At 37.9% G+C, this 20414-nt stretch overlaps 1 protein-coding gene across 3 annotated transcripts in view; it reads right to left on the reverse strand.

Moving 5' to 3' along the window:
• The window catches only part of rexo1 (REX1, RNA exonuclease 1 homolog), an 80822-nt gene that overhangs the window by 34539 nt on the left and 25869 nt on the right, over nucleotides 1-20414 (reverse strand). For all 3 annotated transcript variants that reach the window (XR_011964025.1, XM_072594113.1, XM_072594114.1), the window contains 6 exons: nucleotides 16087-17966; nucleotides 6660-6755; nucleotides 4686-4890; nucleotides 3242-3405; nucleotides 1142-1276; nucleotides 145-268 (listed from right to left, as the gene is read on the reverse strand). Coding sequence is in view for 2 of the 3 variants with exons in the window: in XM_072594113.1 (XP_072450214.1) it covers nucleotides 145-268; nucleotides 1142-1276; nucleotides 3242-3405; nucleotides 4686-4890; nucleotides 6660-6755; nucleotides 16087-17966 (2604 nt within the window). In the remaining variant the exon portion in view is untranslated. The remainder of the gene's footprint in view (nucleotides 1-144; nucleotides 269-1141; nucleotides 1277-3241; nucleotides 3406-4685; nucleotides 4891-6659; nucleotides 6756-16086; nucleotides 17967-20414) is intronic.

The following is a 20414-nucleotide window of genomic DNA, read 5'->3' on the forward strand; positions in this document are numbered from 1 at the left end:
AGGAGAAAGTGAGGACTGTTGCTGGAAAAGCGCAGCAGGTCAGGCAGCATCCCAGGAGCAGGAGAATCGACGTTTCGGGCATGAGCCCTTCTTTAGGAGCACAAGTTAAGATAAACAAATTGATAAGTATATTTAGAACCATACTCTTTGTAGGTGATGGAACGGCATCACTTTGACTCCTCAACTTCTTCAATGTATTTACAGCGACATTCAAATATACGGTTCGACTGGTACTTCGATTATACACAATCTTCTCTTCATTTAAAGCCTGCAACGTTGAAATGGAAATATCACAGCTGTTAGGCATACCTTATTAATTACACAACTATAAAAATATATCCACTTCGGAAAACTAAAAGGATCCCATAACCGTACTGCAGCAAGATTAATCTGCATTTACTCAGTTGACATTAATTACAGTAAGCTCAAGGGCTACATTAAATATATAACAAGTTATTTTCAAAATCAGAAGAACAAATTCCTATTAAGCAGCACTTTTACTTTAACAATAAGTCGTACCACAGAACACTTTGCAAGTATTAAAAATACTGCCCCAAAGAGAGAAAATTTAAAATTCTGTATCTTGAAATTTCTCAACTTCTCCCGTTTCCTTAATTACTTGTCCTTTAGACTGTACACTTTCCACCATCAAACTGGTGACAAAGCCCTTAATCACTTTGGTCTTATTCATTGAAACTTTACCAAATGCTCTGCTTTCCCTACTTTACATTGGTAAAAACCTGTTCACGCTAATTTTTAAACCATTTTTCCCAATTCTCTTTTTATGGGTGAATGGTCTTCCTCCATTGTAAAATCTCTTGGGCCGTGTTACTACTTTACAAGTTGTTGGATAAATACAAATTGTAATGGACCTTTTGCATTCATTTTCTCATTTGAGCAAGGCTCATTTTCAACACTTGCAGTTTAAATTTTACCAGACCAAAAAGAGAAATTAAACAGTATTATAATTAAACACAAATTCAAAGAGCAGTTCCAGATTAAAATTTGCACATTTATAAACGCATATGCTCTTTTAAAAAGGTGTTGCTTTTAAACAATTTCATTTAATTATTAGAAGCTTCATTTTGATTGGCATGCATTTGCCCAGTAATGATTTCAACAAAGATATGCAATCTTGTACCTTTTCAAAGGCTGTTTCTTCAGATCCACAGAACTTCAAACATTCATCAATGAAAACATTCAAATATCGCTGTCTCACATTTGTTGGAACTTTGGAGCCATATTCTGTTGGAATTGTGGGTCTCTTCAAGCTTGACTTGTTTTTAGGGGTAAAGGATAGTTAAAAAAAAGTTGGTTTTATTCCATTCCAATGTTCATCTTCATCTGTACAGCAGATTTAGACGAATGAACTTATCAGATACAACATGATGCAAATACAGGCTACCTTGTGTAAACACTGCATTATAAACCTTACACACATCTCTTAACTCTCCAAGTGCAAACTACATTTATGCCTCAAAAGATGTGACAGCTAATCCTACAAGAATAAATTCTCAATAACTTCCCCCTACTTTCAGATATTATTCTGTCTAACAATTCAAGGCTACAGTTCGAAGAAAAATAGGTCTGAATATTTAGCTGTTTTACTCTCCCTTTTCATTATGTTTTAATAAAGCTTAAGATGTCAAGTTTCAAGTTCTGTTCTCTTTATTCAAATGATGGTAACAATATCATGAATAAAGCACAAAGTACAAATTTAAATGGAAAAACTGAATATTCATGCTAGTGGAAGAAAGTGCACACCATCCTATCACAGATGGATGCACCCTATATCATACAAAACAACAACTATATCCTACAAAAACAACAAGTGTGCATGTTTCAACAAGACTGCTGCACAACATTCAGGGTACTGATGACTGCATAAACTCAAAGCATTGCTATCAACACTTTACATTATTTTTGGAGGTGTTTAGTGTTGTTTCTGCCCAATAATTATGCTGCATGGAATGGAAGCCAGCAACATTATATGTAAGTGAATACTTTGATTGCAAATAAAAATTGCAAGCCATGATCAGTTCTCTTGAAAGTAGAAAAATAGTTTCTAAACATCAGATTTCTGATTTATTGTAATCACATTGTTGGAGATATTCACAACAGGACTTTTCCTGACATATCATCTTTAGTTCACAAAATTGAAGAATACCACCCACAGCTAACAGGCATTGAGAATAGGCAAGCTTAAAGAGATCAGTTTCAAAAACAGAGGCAGACAGCTGGAGTCGATAGCATAGATAATAAAAACAAAATATTGCACATTTTGGAAATCTGAAATATAAACAAAAATGCTAGCATTTCTGGCAGCATTTGCTTTGGCATCTTTCTTTTGAAACTGATCTTCCCAAAGCATGCCAATTCTCAGGAACTGTTGGCTGAGAATCATTACTTTAGTTTTGTTTTCCAAAGTAAATGCAGGTTCTTCCTTGACTATTTGAACAACATGAATGCAGCAGATCAGACAACGGTCCTGTTTCACTCGCGATAATTGATATTAACTCTATTTTTCTATGGTGCCACTCCATGTAGTAGCAGAAAAGTTCAAATCAAATGGCACATAAAAAACTTCCACTGCATCGTCACAGGCAGTGTTTTGCACTATGAGGAATGAAAACAAAGCAAAGGAACCTGCAGCAAATGGGGCTCACTGCATGGCATACAGGAGAGGTAGGGCAGAAAGTGGCACAGCACTGTTGGCAATGGAATGAGACCCCAAAACAGGACTTGAAAAGAAAACAGGAAGCTAATCATCACTGACAGTCATAACATGTAACAGAAGTAGGCCATTCAATCCTTCAAGCTTGTTCCATCATTAATATGATTATAGCTGATCGGATAATCCTCACTCACCTTTCTTGCCTTTCCACCCATAACCAGCAATTTACAAGTTGACTAAAAAAATGTCTGCCTGACTCAACCTTAAATATACTTAATAATCAAGCCATTGTAGTAAAACATTCCACAGATTCATTACGTTTGGAGAAGAAATTCATCCTCATCTGAGCCTTAACTAGGTGGCCCCTTACTCAAATTATGGTCTCTGGTTCTAGACTCTCTCATAAGGGAAAACACCCTGTTAGCACTTAAGACAGCACCCGGATACAAAGACTAATTTCTGCCACTGAACCTGAATTAGGAATTGCAATGAGAAAAAAAAACCCCTACACTACCACTTTGGACCCTCCAACTCTCATTTGCATCTCGGCTGCATGTGAAAGTTTACCTTCAATGTGGGAGTATGAGCTATCCTCTTCTGAGATGTAGTAGATGCAGTTTTTGATGCCATACCAGCAGTGGTTTGACATCTTAAATTGAGGCTGCTGTTTCTTGGACAATTCTGAGACACTACAGTTCTATTTAAAGATTCCATCTTCAATTTTACTGGAGCTAAAATACAAAAGAACAAATTACCAAAAGTTTGACAATTCAACAATGTATTATGTATCCACATTATATTACGTAGGATAACAAAGCTTACACAATACTTCACAGCATAAAAATATACATAATTTAGTGATATTCACTATGTTTGAAAGAAGAGGAACACTGATACAGCAATCAGTGAAGCCCATGAAAGTCAAAGATGTGTTCTTTAATTTGTTTTAAATTATTTGATACCAGAGGAAAAAAAAAAAGGGGCTGATGGTGATCCTAAACTGGTTTTGGCACCACAGAACAATGGAGAAGATAGGCACCAGAGTTCCTATTCTCAATAATTTTGTACTACTACTTACCAAAAGTGTGCATTGCATTTGATGTGCATGCTGCGCAAAAGTTCCCATTGATAAAATAGTCCAAGCTCATAGATAAAGAATGGTTGCTTTGACAAAATACCAGGACTCTAATGACAACCCACAGCAAGGAAAAGATTGCACTATTTGATCCCTCAAGACTTTCTTGCCACTGAATTACCTCATCCGTCTTAAACTTTACCTTTCGTTTGACAAATGTATTGAGGGTCACAGCCTATGTTGGTCCTATAACTTTCCCTAACAAAAAAAACCTATCAATCTGAGTTTTGAAATCGTCACTTCATCAAGTCTGAACATTTTTTGAAGCAAGAAAAGTAGTAGTTACAGATTTTTACTACAAATTGGAAGCATTTCCTTAAATTAGTCACTGTGGGCATCAAAAATGATTTGAATATACCAACCACGTAACAGGGAAAAAGAAAAACTGCATTTTCAAAACTAACAGTGAATAAATATTAGCTTGTTCTTTTACAATTAGGAAAGTGCCATCAATGTGACATCTAATTCAAGGACAAGTTTCAGATGTGCTGCAACATGGTATACCCTCCACAAACTTTCCAATTAGTTTGTTTTCTATTCTCCACATGATGTGTGCCTGACTTCAAAAAATTGTCAAGCCAAGAAATCTAATAGAACCTTTCACCTACTGTTTGGCATAACCTTAGTATATATTTGTATTTGTTGCCATTCTTGGCTGGACAGTAAGTAATGGAGAGAAAGCATAGAATACCAATTTGGTCAACGACAAAAGGACATCAATGTCATTAATGCAGGATGAGAGACACAGAAGAGCAAACTGACCACGGACCAGAAGTAAAGGGAGCTCGGTCACAAAACTACTCAAGGGAGTTACAAATAATATTGAAACAAAACAATTGCATGTGCTGCTACACAAAAATAGAAAGGAATGCTTACATTGTTTTGCTGATGGTATAACATCTGCTTTTGGTTTATGTGCAATTCGTCTCTTCTCTCCTCGGTTTCTGAAAGGTGTATTAACTATTTTTTCTGCTTCTACCAGTTGGGCCGCTTGCTGCTGTGCCATCAAACTCCTTTGGTAACAAACCTCTTGGGCAGTAAGTCTACGAAAAGGACGGATGATTGGCTTGGCTGGCTCTACCTAAAAAAAAAGTGTTAGTGATAATGCAACTGCATATGACAATATGTTCTTCTCCCTTCTAAAAGTGAAAAATTGAAATCACATTTTGGATAAAACGTTGAAGCTAAAATTGAAGTTGGAGTGCAAAACTTGATGCAAATCTGTCAAAATCCATTGGTGCTAATACAATCACTTTTCTAATCCACTGTGGTAATATACATTGTATTTACAGCAGACTGATCAGACTAGTATGTTCATTGCAGTGTTTATGCTCCACACAAGCTTCTTAAAATGCACTAAATGTAACCCCAATTACATATGCTGCTATACCTTCCTCCAAAATTGTGAAACAGAATTCAAAAGTACTAATCACTAATTTCTACAGTAGAAATATTGCTACCTGGTCCAGTCTGCGGGTGTCCAAAATCCTTCTGGAATCTTAATGCTTTCTCAAGTTGCTAAGCATGCCACCAGCTATACCGAGGAAATAGAGAGCTGCATAACAATCAATTGACAATAAATGCAGCAAACACCAAATCTAAATCCAGCTAGGAGTAATACAATTTGCATCCAATTGCTGAAAGGGTGAGCCCAATAACAAAAATTAAACCAATTCCAGTTGATTTGGGCCTCCAAAACTAGACCAGCTAATACCCTCAAACACTTTAAGCTCTTTGAAACTTCTGAAGTTGAAGTTTAAGGAAGTTCCTTTGATAGTTATCACCTGGAATACAAGGTGCCAAAAATAAACTGTTCCACGTATAATGTTTGAGTAGTAAACACATTAAACATATTAGAGGTGAACTTGTGCTTTTTCAAAAATCTAAACTTTAAGTTTAAAAGAGGATAAAATTGCCAAATGTTCTAATGGTTTTGTTTTAATATATGGCTGTCCCATACATTAATCTTGTTGAATTATATATTTATTTACAGGACTCATGCTGTTTGTAGTGGCACAGATAAATTAACAATTTCAGAAATTTAACGTTAGATAATGCTTTGTTGTCACAATAAGCCATGGGTAGGCTTAGTGCTCAAATTTGATTCTCAAGTAAGTTATTTAATGCATGCACAAATTTTGCTAAATTCATTTTTGCTACATTTTCTTTCCCTCTTCAATATTCTTTCCTTGTCAATTTCCTGAAGGTGGTTACTTGTAGTGGGATAAGCTACCATGGAAGTGGAAACTTTGAAATATCACAATTGAAGGCTATCAGCACAAATTCAACCCTTTCTGTCTTACAAAACCTCATTCACGAACCTCCAATCAGTGGTCGATTTTCTTTTACATAGCCAGGGATCAGAGGCAACTGCAAGATTTTGATCACTACTAATGAAGGATCCGAAAACTCTACACAATGCAACAGCTGAATCAGGTATCCTTCCGATTTCAGTAGCAGTCTACATTTTGTTTTAGCTAGTGAGTACAGCTCAAAATTGCAATAAGTCCACAAACAATGTAATGATGAGTTTCCTGTTTCTCACTCCAAAGATGCTTCCAGCTCTGCTGAGTTTCTCCAGCACTTTCCACTTATATCTGGCATTCACAGTACTCTGCGTTAACAGTCATCTAATTTAGAAACATTCATAACTTTCATAAAGAAGTAATGCTTCTCAGCAAAACATTCTGTAATGCATAGATATGCAAGAAGCAAATATAATCACTATTACAGATTTTGGTAGTGTATTCTTTAATGCTAGTTGAAACAGCAAATCTACTACAAGGTGAATGGTCACATCAAGTCAGCTGAATTGAGAGATACGATGGCACACTTTGAGGTTCCACTTACATTTTCTTGCTTTGAAATGTGTGAAATTCTTCTTTTCTGCCCTGGAAAAAGTGTGGTTAGGCTTGATTCTTTATCTTCAGTACTTTCGACAGACACCTTTGATAATGAAAGAAAAAATGCTTGGTACAAATTTGAAAGTTGTGAAGGTACTGCCCTTCTACACTTCACAAAACACTTCTACAATATTGTGTAATGGTCACCAAGAAACCAACAATGATGGGTGTAAAAATCCATTTGGTTCATTGATGTCCTTTAGAGAAGGAAATCTGCCAAAATAGTTAATTGTTTCACATACGTAAAAGGAATTCATACATTTACCTTTGTCACTGGGAGCAAAAAATGTCATGGAGACTGCCAAACTCTGCTGAATTGCTGTGACAACATCCTAACCAGTGTATCTGGTCTGAGAACGAAGACTGACTGTTTTCTGCATCTGCTGCATCTCCATAGTAATGACAGCACAAATAAACAGCATGCTCTTATCACGCTGTACAAATTGGCTCCCCTCCCAACCTCAAATCTATCGCTTGCTCCAGAGTCCTGATAAGTGCAAGATGTTTAACTTTTTGTCTCCTTTAAGCAAAGTTAAAGTTTCAGCCTCAGACAAGCAGAAAGTGCTAAATGAAAACATGGAGCAATAAAATGAAGTAACAACATTTTATTTTGCCTTTACCAGGTATACTACTAACCTTTCCTTCTTTCTCTCTTCTCTTGTGGAACCAACATTTTGATGAACCACAGCAAAATTTAAAAAAAACTGTCAGCCATAAACCTCAGCCAGGGTTATCAGAGTCATAGTTATGTACAGCACAGAAACAGATCCTGCAGTCCACCGCGTCCATGCTGACCGGATACATTCGGGACATGTAAGAGACTCTTGGACAGGCACGTGGAAGATAATACAATAAATGGTATGGAGATTAGCCTGATATTAGAGTAGGAAAAAAGGCTCACACCAGATGGACAAAGGGCCTGTACTGTACTGCACTGTTGTTATATTCTATAAGCTTGTTCCATTTGCCAGCACTTGGGCACATATCCCCCTAAACCGTTCCTATTCACATACCCATCCAGTTGCCTTATAACACATGTAATGGTACCAGCCTCACCACTTCCTCTGGCAGCTCATTCCATACATGCACAACCTTCTGATTGGAAAAAGTTGCCCCTTCGGTCCCTTTAAATTTTTCCTCTCTCATCCTAAACCTATGCCCTCTACTTCCGGACTCACCCACCGTAGGGAAAAGACCTTATCTATTCACCTCATGGTTGTATAAACCTGTTTAAGGTCACCCCTCAGCCTCCAATGCTCCAGATAAAACACCCCCAGCCTATTCAGCCTCTTCCTATAGTTGAAACCCTCCAACCCTGGCAACATCCTTGTAAATCTTTTCTGAACCCTTTCATGTTTCACAACATCTTTCTGATAGGAGGGAGACCAGATCTGCACATAATATTCCAAAAGTGGCCTAACCAATGCCCTGTACAGCTGCAACACAACCTCCCAACTTCAATACTCAATGCTCTGACCAACAAAGGAAAGCATACCAAACGCCTTCCTCACTATCCTATCTACCAGAGACTCCAATTTCAAGGAATTATGAATCTACACTCCAAGGTCTCTTTGTTCAGCAAACTCCCCAGGACCTTACCATTTAGTGTACAAGTCCTGCCATGATTTGCCCTTCCAAAATGGTGCACCTCACATTTATCTAAATTTCATCTGCCACTCCTTGGCCCATTGGCCTATCTGATCAAGATCCTGTTGTACTCTTCAGTAACCAAAAGGTAATCTTATTCACAGTCCACTACACCTCCAATTTTGGTGTCATCTGCAAACTTACTAACTATACCTATGTTCACATCCAAATCATTTATATAAATGACAAAAAGCAGTGGATCTAGCATTGATCCTTGTGGCACTCCACTAGTCACAGGCCTCCAGTCTGAAAAACAACCTTCCACCAGCACCTTCTGTCTATCATTGAGCCATTTCTGTACCAAAATGACTATTCTTCCTGTATTGATCTAATCTTGCTAACCAGACTACATGCGGATCCTTGTTGAATGCCTTACTGAAGTCCACATACATCATATCCACTATTCTGCCCTCAACAATCTTCTTTGTTGCACTTTTTGAAGAACTAATCAACTAGAACTGCTCGGGAGGATTTAAACTAGTGCGGAGGGGGGGGCTGCAGGGAGATACTGAAGAAAGAGATCAATCTGAGACTGATACAGTTGAGAAAAGAAGCGAGTCAAACACTCAGGACAGGCAGGAACAAAGCAGAGAACAAGGTAGGACTGCTAAACTAAACTGTATTTATTTGAAAGCAAGAGTCCTAACAGGGAAGGCAGATGAACTCAGGGCAAGGTTAGGACATGGGACAGGGATATCATTGCAATTACAGAAGTGTGGCTTAGGACTGGCAGTTTAATGTTCCAGGATACAAATGCTATAGGAAGGATAGAAAAGGAGGCAAGAAAGGGGGGGGGGGGAAGTGGCATTTTTGATAAGGGTTAGCATTACAGCTGTACTTGGGGAGGATATTCTCAGAAATACCAGGTAAAAACAAGGACTGCAGATGCTGGAAACCAGAGTCTAGATTAGAGTGGTCCAACTCGTCAATGCTGAACAGATATTCCAACCCAAGCTAGTCCCACCTGTCAGCACCTGGCCCATATCCCTCCAAACCCTTCCTATTCATAGATTAGAGTGGTGTTGGAAAAGCACAGCAGGTCAGGCAGCATCCAAGGAGCAGGAAAATCGACGTTTCGAGCAAAAGGGGATGTGAGATAGCTTTGGCAAATAGAGTTAAGGAGAATCCAAAGGGTTTTTACAAATATATTAAGGACAAAAGGGTAACTAGGGAGAGAATAGTGCCCCTCAAAAGATCAGCAAGGCAGCCAGTGTGTGGAGCCACAGGAGATGGGGAGATACTAAACAAGTATTTTGAATCAGTGTTTACTATGGACAAGGACATGGAAAATGGAGAAGGACGTGGAATATATAATGTGGGAAAATAGATGGTGACCGGATTTACACATATTTGGAAAGGCAAGGACTGATTAGGGATAGTCAACATAGCTTTGTGCATGGGAAATCATATTTCTCAAACTTGGAGTTTTTTTGAAAAAGTAACAAAGAGGATTGATGAGGGCAGAGCGGTGGACGTGATCAATAAGGACTTCAGTAAGGCATTTGACAAGGTTCCCCATGGATGACTGTTTAGCAAGGTTAGATCTCATGGAATACAGGGAGAACTAGTCATTTGGATATAGAATTGGCTCAAAAGGTAGAGGACAGAGGGTGGTGGTGGAGGGTTGTTTTTCAGACTGGAGGGCTGTGACCAGTGGAGTGTCACAAGGATCAGTGCTGGGTCCACTATTTTGTCATTTATAGAAATGATTTGATATGAACATAGGAGATACAGTTAGTAAGTTTGTAGATGGCATCAAAATTGGAGATGCAGTGGATAGCGAAAAAGGATACCTCAGATTACAATGGGATCTTGATCAGATGGGCCAATAGCTGAAAAATGTGTTGCTGGAAAAGCGCAGCAGGTCAGGCAGCATCCAAGGAGCAGGAGAATTGACGTTTCGGGCAGAAGCCCTTCTTCAGGAAACATTCCTGAAGAAGGGCTTATGCCCGAAACGTCGATTCTCCTGCTCCTTGGATGCTGCCGGACCTGCTGCGCTTTTCCAGCAACACATTTTTCAGCTCTGATCTCCATCTGCAATCCTCACTTTCTCCCAGATGGCCAATGGGCTGAGGAGAGGCAGATGGAGTTTAATTCAGATAAATGTGAGGTGCTGCATTTTGGCAGAGCAAATCTTAGCAGGACTTATACACTTAATGGTAAGGTCCTAGGGAATGTTACTGAACAAAGAGACCTTGGAGTGCAGGTTCATAGCTCCTTGAAAGTAGAGTCACAGGAAGATAGGATAGTGAAGGAGGCATTTGGCATGCTTTCCTTTATTGGTCAGATTATTGAATACAGAAGTTGGAAGATTATGTTGTACCTGTACAGTAAATTGGTTAAGCCACTGTTGGAATTTTGCATGCAAGGCTGGTCTGCTTCCTATTTGAAGGATGTTGTGAAATGTGAAAGGGTGCAGAAAAGATTTACAAGGATGTTGTCGGAGATGGAGGATTTGAGCTATCGGGAGGGGTTGAATAGGTTGGGGCTGTTTTCCCTGGAGTGTTGGAGGCTGAGGGATGACCTTATAGAGGTTTATAAAATCATGAGAGGCATGGATAGGATAAATAGACAGAGTTCTTTTCGCTGGGGGGGTGGGGGGGGGGGGTGGAGTCCAGAACTAGAGGGCATAGGTTTAGGCTGAGAGGGGAAAGATATAAGAGAGACTCAAGGGGCAATGTTTTCAAGCAAGTGTTGCATTTATGGAATGAGTATCCAGAGGAAGTGGTGGAGGCTGGTACAATTGCAGCATTTAAAAAGGTATTCGCATGGGTATATGAATACCGAAAGGTTTAGAGGGATATGGGCCAAGTGCTGGCCAATGGAACTAGATTAGGTTGGGATGCTATCTGGTCAGCACGGATGAGTTGGACTGAAGGGTCTGTTGTTTCTATGCTGTATATCTCTTTGACTAAGTTAGTGAGACATGATTTCCCATGCACAAAGCCATGCTGACTATCTTTAATCAGTTTTTGCCTTTCAAAATACATACAAGTCTTGCCCCTCAGGACTCCCTTCAACGATTTGCCTTTCACCAAAGTCAGGCTCACCGGTGTATCATTCCATGGCTTTTCCTTAACAACTTTCATAAATAGTGGCACCATGTTAGCCAACCTCCAGTCTTCTGGCATCTCACCTGTCACTATAGATGGTCTAAATGTCTCAGCAAGGGGCCCAGTTATCAGTTCCCTTGCTTCCCACAGTTCCACAGTACACCTGATCAGGTCCTGCGGATTTATCCAACTTTATGCCTTTTAGGACACCCAGCACTTCCTGGTCTGTAATAAGGACATTTTCCAAGATGTCACCATCTACTTCCCCACATTCTGTATCTTCCTTGTCCTTCTCCACCCTGATTCTGAATGGAAAATGGTAAACTACATTACATGATAAATATAATGTTATTTTTACAATGCATATTTGTCAAAAATTAAAGCACCAACTGAGTGCTGACAGAACTTATATATCATGACAAAGTTTTATTTTAAGAAAAGCCATACACTACAACAGGTATGAAAACACTCAAGATAGCCTGTTACAGGCAGCCATTAATCATCACTCCTGCTTACTCTGCAGCTTTAATTTCAGAAAGATGTCCACTATACTATTTAACATTGTTATATACTACAAACAGAGATATAATAATAGCGGATGAATTATACAAAGTTATTTTCTTCCCTGGGGGAGACCAATCCTTTTGCTTCAGCTTAATTACCAATTATGGTACAGTAGAGTAGAAAGCACAACACAAAATTCCTTAGGGGAGGGGGTGTGAATAAAAACAAAAATAACTTGCTATTAGCTCCATAATTTTATTGCATTGTCTCAGTTACAGTCCTTAAAGACCCAACTTCAATTTGTGAATAGTTAGAGGGACTCAGAGTAATAATGATCACTAAATATGTCCAGGCAGTGAAATAAAAAACATCAGGATAACTTTGACAATATTGTAACCTACATTTGGTAACCGCCAAGTAACATTTGCACCCCACAAACATCAGATGGATTGCTTACATGAAGTGCATGAGATATACCCATTGACATTCAATGACTTTACTATCTCAGCTTCCCACCAACATCATTGAGGGTCTGGTCCATTTCAGTGATCTGGCCACCAGAGTGGGTCAGAGACTTTAGATTCTGTTGGTGATTAGCTCACCTCCCAGCTACCTAAAGCCTCTCTTTCTAAGGTGCAAGTCAATTGTTTAATGGAAAGTATTCTATTTGCCTAGTTGGATGCACTAACACAAGGAGTTCAGTACAATACTGGATAAAGCAGTTTGCTTAAACAGAACTCCACGAACTGTCTTGACCATTGGAGTATGACGGTTACAACACATGCTGCAGCATATCAAAGTTTCTTTGGTAATAGCTCCTAAACCCATGACCTGCAATATTTAGAAGGGAAAATGCAACACTCATCTCTAAGTCATACACCATCCTGCATTTTGTCACTAGGTTAAAATTCTGCAACAGCAAATCCTAAAGGATTGCAGCAGCACCTTCAGCATATGAATTGCAGTGTTTCAAGATGGTGACGAACCATCTTTCTCAAGAAAGTAATAAACAATTAAAAAGGGGTCCCTGAATTATGAACCTCTGTCTTATGAATGCTTGTACTTACAAAATGTTATCCCCTTCAGGGTTGTAATTTTAAACACCTGACAAACATGAACATTTCCTGCACTTAAGAACAGTTGCTTCACATTGTCCTGAATTGTGTTCCAATTTGCATGCAAATCAATTTGCAAACAGGTTCCAGAATGGAGCCCATTCACAACGCGGAGACTGCCTGTAAATGTTCATCTTACCAGTTACACCCACTTCCAGAGAAAGTAGATTAAGAAAGAGACACTAGCTCAAAAAAGGAGAATCAAAAGCTAAATTGGACAGCTAAACTAGGTAATGACTAAAATTTGCTTGTGAAACTGTCAAACAAAATTATGTATTTTGCCTGGTTTTGCATAGTGAAACTTTTTAAAAACTTTGTCCTAGATGCAAGCAATTGATGAAATGGATGTAGCTCAAATTCATATCAGTTTATCTTAATACACATGCTGTAAAGCACTACAAATGAGCTTTCAAACGGCACGTTAAAAGGGGAACTAAATCACTAAACATAGACAACACTGTAACGATGAAAAAGGCTGCACTTTGAGATGTTCTCAAATAGTTTTGTATTAAATTTCCTTTTTTCAAACCTATTTAAAGATTTATATTTTTTAAAATCTTGCTATTGTAAACATTACATTAATCTATTGTATTCTAAATCTTGACAAATGCATATTGCGAAGAAGGTCTAATTCATTCCTTTGTCCTTTTCATAGATAAGAGTGCGATTTTGTGACGGAATAAAAACTGTCCAGTATAAATAGCTTATTATTCAAAATATCTTACAGGAGAGAAAAGGAAAGCCAGATTTCAAGGTAAAATTAAAAGCAACTTACCATAAATTATCATGGTGCTAGCCATTTATAAAGAGAAGCCTTATAACAGGATGGAATAGAATATCAGTGTGGACCATCCACTGATCTTTACAGATTAAGCTTTACTCAGTTCCTCTAACTGCAGTCCAATCTGCATGGAATCATCCTTATGAAAACCTGGTTCTATTTGTTTTTTCATTTAAATATTTAGAAATCAAATATTCGCAACCAATGAAGAGACCAGAACTAGGTGATTGCACTGCACTGCACATGCATCTCACAATTGCTCCTAAATCTCCAGGCGATATTGCATATGGTAAATCAGTTGTCAGTATCTTGGCAGCAGAATAATACGTTCTGCATTACATAAAACAAGGTGAAAATATGCCAGGCTCAGACTCTAATTATTCTCAAGTAAAAATCAAAGCTTAACCAGTGATCAGGCTGCAGATCATAACCCTAGTTTGGATTACCTATGTTAAGCATGATTGCTAAAATTAATTAAGAAATCCTGACAAGAAATTCTGACTCAAACTGTGCATACTGTAAGACCACAAAACATAGGAGCAGTAGTAGGCCATATGATCCATCGAGATCACTCAGTTAATAAATGTGATCATGGTTGATCTGATAAACCTCAACTCAAATCTTCCTGCCTTATCCCCATAGCTTTTGATTTTTTTAAAAATGATTAGAAATCTGTCTTTCTCAGCTTTCTATATACTTAGCTTTGATAGTTTTCTGTGGTAAAGCATTCCACAGATTCACCATCCTCTGGTGAAAAAAATCCTTGACTCAGAAAAGGCAAAGCCCAAATCTCCATTCTTCTGATACAGAACAAATCTCAGGAAAAAAAAAATCTGAATTACTCACAAGCAAACAAAATTGAGAAGTACGAGAAAACTGAAATAGTGTTTCTCTAATATTTTTATTTAACAAGTTTTTAAAGTTGCCTTATGTAAAAAAAAAGACTGCCAAGAGAAAAATGCAGATTTTAAAAAATGTATTGATGGATTTAACCAGTTTACTTTCTGAATGCTAAGGAGAAATTGAATGAATGGCAATACATGTGAAAATCTGACAGACAGAAAAGGTACACATTTATAAATGTTTGTGATAATTATTATTACTTTGGAATTTTTTTGCAATGTTGAGTCCAAGGACACACTACACTTAAAGGCCAACTGTTTAACCAAGTAGAAATTAAACAAGAGAGAGTACAGACATTAATTCCATCCCTTTCTACTCAGCTGAGTGTGGAACTAAAAGACATAAGGGTGACAAATAGACCTATAACTTTTAACATGGAAGGATAGAAAACTGATTGGTACATTAGGCTGGTATAGGCAAAAGTGGGTACTGCAGATGCTGGGGATTAGAGTCAAGACTAGAGTAATGCTGGAAAAGCACAGCAGCATCCGAGGAGCTGGAAAATCGACGATTTGAGCCAAAGCCCAAAAGTCATATCTTTAGCGTTTGAAGGAAATCCTTCATTAGGCTTGTTGTCACAAAGCACAGCATTTTTAAACGGTGACTTTGCAGATAATTATCATTAATTTTGTTTTGAGAGTCTGGAAACTTCATCTCATCACAGATCTTGGAAGTTCAAGCAATGGCAATGTTTCTTTCCTGCAGGTGTAGAGGGGTCTTCCGAGCTGTTCTTTCTGGGCCTCTTGGTTCCTGGTTCTTTTGCCCTTTTTTTAAAGACATTAGCCATGCTGAATAATTCAGGGCAAAGCCCAAAATTAAGTTCCTGATAAAGGGCTTTGGTCCAGAACGCCGATTTTTCTGCTCCTCAAATGCTGCCTGACCTGCTGTGCTTTTCCAGCTCTACTCTAATCTTGACATTAGGCTGGTATGTCAACAGTGCTGGGACATCAGCTATATTACAAGCACAGCACTGAAAAACATGATTCAAAGAAGTCAGTCCAATGAAAATCTGGACCTCATAGTATAATCAGTATACTTAATTATACTACTCCGAGAGGTAATAATATATACACCTGAGCAAAACCTTCTTCAAGCTGGATAGGTGTGTAACTAAAGCAATGCCCTGCACAGGGGCCAAAACAGACCACATACAAATGAGGAGCCATGCATGCATTGCAATCCTAAAGGTTTGCACAGTATAAGCACAGTCTGCACAAAAGGAGGACAAACCAATGCTATAGCTAACAGTTGGCATCAAGCTCAACGTCAAGGAAAAGAGAAGGTTATCCACATTAAAAAAAACACAAGACAAACAATTTGACTCCAGTACAGTGAAATATTTCAAAATTAAGAACACAATTTGAATCTTACCTGTTTGGAAACTCGGCCTTTATCTTCATTCTTTACTTCTTTAGACTCATTGAAAATCCTTAGACATTCCTCCATAGGATCAGATTCAAATTCAAACTCCTTTTCAAGACCAGGGAAATCGATTTCATCTTCTGAAGGTATGGAGTGTTGCACACAACTTTGTCCCTTTTCATTATCACTGGAACTGGTGCTAGCATAGACATCTTGGTCAGAGTCTGAATCTAACTCACAACAAATGGCAGCAACAGGTTTACTGGTACTTTCATCATCACTACTGTCATCACCAAACAAGTCTGTATGACTGAGTGTTCGCTTTGTTAAGCATGCTTTCTCTTTTGTTTTTTCTGGATGTTTTGTCTTATCTTTCATAGATTTTGACTCTTTGATCTCCTCTTTCCTTTTGCTACCAACATGAATCCCATTTTTATGCACCAATGCTTTGGATCTTGAGGTGCCATTATTTTTATCAGATTTCTGGATACTTGTGATCTTAACTTCACGACATTTGACTTTTCCTGCACTATCCGACAAACTGTTTGATCTTGATTTTGATCGGTTTTCACCTCTTACCTCATCTGATTTGCTCATTTTTAATTTATCCAATTTTCTATCAGAATTCCCATTTTTAAATTTTTGCTTTTCTTCTTTGGTCTTGCTTTTATCATCTCCTTTCTGTTTGATTTCATCAACAGGGTCATCCCCATTCCTTTCTTTGTGTCTCAATGTCTCCCTTTGTTTTTCTCGCTTAATTTCTTTTTCACAATTTATTTTCTCCTTTTTGTTAGCCTTCTGTGTGTGATGGGAAGGTTTAATTTTTGTGCTGCCCACTTTGTCATTGTGTGCCTTAAACTTTGAGCTATTCAGGTCACCACCTTTATTCTTTTTATCCTTTGGCTCTTTTCCTTTAAGTTTGTCTTTATTAGATCGTGAAATCTTAGATGAATGTCTGCTGGACTTCAACTTTTGTTTTTCTCTATTCTCTTGTCGTTTACGTTCAAAACGGCAATCATCTACATCATATTGAACTGCAATTTCTTTCATTGACCGTTTATTCAAATCTTTAGCCTTTGAAGGAAATCCTTCATTATACTTATTGTCACAAAGCACAGCATTTCGAAACTTTGAAGTGTCCCCTTGACTTTGCGGACAGTTATCATTAATTTTGCCTTGAGAGTCTGGAAACTCCATTTCCTCACAGATCTTAGAGTTCAAGCGGTGGCAACGCTTCTTTCCTGCAGGTGTATAGGGCGCTTCTGAGCTGTTCTCTCTGGGCCTCTTGGTTCCAGGTTTTATTGTCCTTTTTTTAGACATTAGCCTTGCTGAATAATTCAACAAAGGATCATACTCTAAATCAGTGCATGGCTTGGTGTTGTCAATCACATATTTGTTACTGGGTACAGAGGTAGAATATTTGACTGGCTTATTCATGAGTGTTGGAACATATTTTAATGAATTACCCTTTGCATCAGCTTCATCATCGGTGTCCAAAGTATACTTACTGAAACAAGCAGTAACTGAAAGTGGTGTTGGGGTGTACTCTACATTGCTATTTAGACCATAACTATCTGGATTATATTCTAAAGAGTTTTTCAATTCATCCTCAATAGGTAAATGCTCTGTACAACTCTTGTTCTTGCCAAGTGCCTTCTGTGTGGATGGCACTGAAGGGACATATTCCTCTTCTGTATCCAGAAGATCCTCATATCGCAAAAGCCTTTTCTGCTCTTGTTCAACTTCATTCTTGACAACCTCAATGGCTTTGTTGACCAGTTCCAATTCCAGCGTACTGGAGCTGGATTCTGTAAATTCACTTGATATTCCATCTCCATTTCTGGATGAACCCTTAGGAAGCTCAGGATTATAAGGATCATAACCATGCTCTAAAGAAAGACAACATTAAAGTACTGTAAATATTAAGGGTTGAATTAGTCTCCTACAAATACAATTTAATTCTATCAAAGTAGCACCAGAATAAATATTGCAACTAAAATGAATGCAAAGATCACTTGACAAAAGTACATTTTATCATGGTGAGGTACTTACTATTTCCTTCTCCTTCCTTTTCTCCAAGTGCTCCATTACCAAAGCAAAAATACTGCTTACAATTTAGAATAAATGAATGAATGAATGAATGAGAACAGCATGAAGATAAGATAATGGAAAATAGTTCCATTTGGTGTGAAGTCAGAACCAAGATGTTTGTGTTTTCATTTAGGAATCCAATCACCTAAAATTAGCTTGTTGCTGTTAACTGAACTAGGTAGGAACAAAATATGCAGTGAAAATGTAGTGGGTGAAAATCATAAGCAGCAGCTTCAAAAGGTTTCCTTGTCTGTTAACAGCATTCACCAGCTAACTGCAGTTCTGCTGCAGTGTAGTAAAATGTAAAATATTGTGCTTTCGCCCCTTAAACCTTTCATTTCCTCAAGCAATCCTACTCCCATTCAAAGTCTGGGGATGATTGCCTCAGTGATACACATTATCTTTGTCTTGCTACCAAAGTCACCATAGTCCTATCGTACCATATGGTGACTTGCTCATTAGAGACATGATTGGTAATGGTTTAACCCGAGGGCAACACAGGAGAGTAGTTATGAACGAATGTCCTTCATGGTGTCTTCAGCTCGTACAGGAATTAGCATCACTCTGCACTGCAAATGAGCCATCTAGGCAGAAGTGGGTATTGCAGATGCTGGCGATTAGAGTCAAGATTAGAGTGGTGCTGGAAAAGCACAGCAGGTCAGATAGCATCAGGAATGAAGGGCTTTTGCCCGAAACATCGATTTTCCTGCTCCTCAGATGCTGCCTGACCTGCTGTGCTAAATCAGCCATCCAACCAACTGAGTTAACTGTTCCCAGTAGCAAGATAATTCTCCATCAAGAAGCAAAACAAAACCAAAATTTTAATCTAACAGGATGCACACATATATCAACAGCTACTTCCAAAGTACCATTGATAAAAGCTTAGGAGCATTTTGCTCACCTGCTGTCAGCACAGAAAAACAAAGATTGATAGATTTCTAGTTATTACTGTCATCAAGGGCTTTGTGATAACATAGTAAATGGTGTTGAGGCAGATGATCAGCCATGATCTAGAATGACAGAGCATTCTCAATGCAGAGTTGTCTACTCCAGTTCCCACGTTCCTATTTTCCTTCGAAGTAACTTAGTTTATATACTTCACCTCTGTACTAAGACAGGCTATTAAAAAACACTTTTTTTAAGCCAATCGAACATTCTGATCCCAATATCTATGAGGTGTGAGCATGTTAATATTACTGCTGCTGTTACAAACAGCAATGTACTAGTGAATCTTGACCTGAAAACAAGTTTTATTTCAAGCTATCTTCACGCTAATACAAACTAAATCTGAAACTTAAAATATATCCATTTTTGAAGACTGCCTACGCAATTCATTATAGGGACTTTCCAAACCACTTTTAGTTCTCCAACAAAATTTCTTTACACCAGGTAATAGTACCAATTAATCTGCTATTGACTCCATCTGACCTCTTAATATAAATGAAACCTAACAACACAAAGTGCAGACTGCAATTATCAGTAACTTGATAATAATTATAGTAAAAATAGACTTAGAGAGATAAACGCAAGGTCATCAAATCTTGGAATATGAACTCTGTTCCCCTCCTCACAGATCCTACATGATCCAAGTACTTATAATACTTGTTTCAGATTTCCAATACGTTTTAAAGTTAAAAGATCCTATAGTATGATGGAGATATATTCAGGTTCCTGAAAATAAATAATTTTCCTTTGTTTTTTAGAATCAGATTTTCATAAAGAATGTCTTCTTTTAGTTACTGGCCTGTTTACAGTAAAGCACTGCCAAATCCCAATCTTGAGTGACTTACTAAGCATTTTAATAATAACAGATCCTTTTCAAAAGGAAGGCTCCTAATATTTCTACACCTGTCAATCTTTGTGATTTACATGCAGACAAATCAGTTAAAACAAACAGAAACTGCTAGCAGAGTCACAGATTGAAAAAATGTCAGGCAGTTTCTGCTTCCGTACCATTAAATCTGAAGCCAAGGCAAGCTATGATTTTATTGCATTCTTCCTGCATGTTGAGGGCTGGATGTTTAAGTTTCTGAGAAACTGACTAAACTACTTCTTAGTTTGTTCTCACAAATGTCATCAAGATAGTCACCACATTTCTGAAGTTGAGTTATTAACTCTGAAACAATTGTAGCTACGTATTTATCTTGTTTATATCTTGAGAAATTGTCTTTTAAAATATAACAAATTGAATTTGTAAAGTCAGAAGTATTGGTTTCTAGGAGTACATCACACAAAGAGGCATATCA

Source organism: Chiloscyllium punctatum, chromosome 24 (assembly GCF_047496795.1).
Source record: "Chiloscyllium punctatum isolate Juve2018m chromosome 24, sChiPun1.3, whole genome shotgun sequence".
Lineage (NCBI taxonomy): Eukaryota > Metazoa > Chordata > Chondrichthyes > Orectolobiformes > Hemiscylliidae > Chiloscyllium > Chiloscyllium punctatum.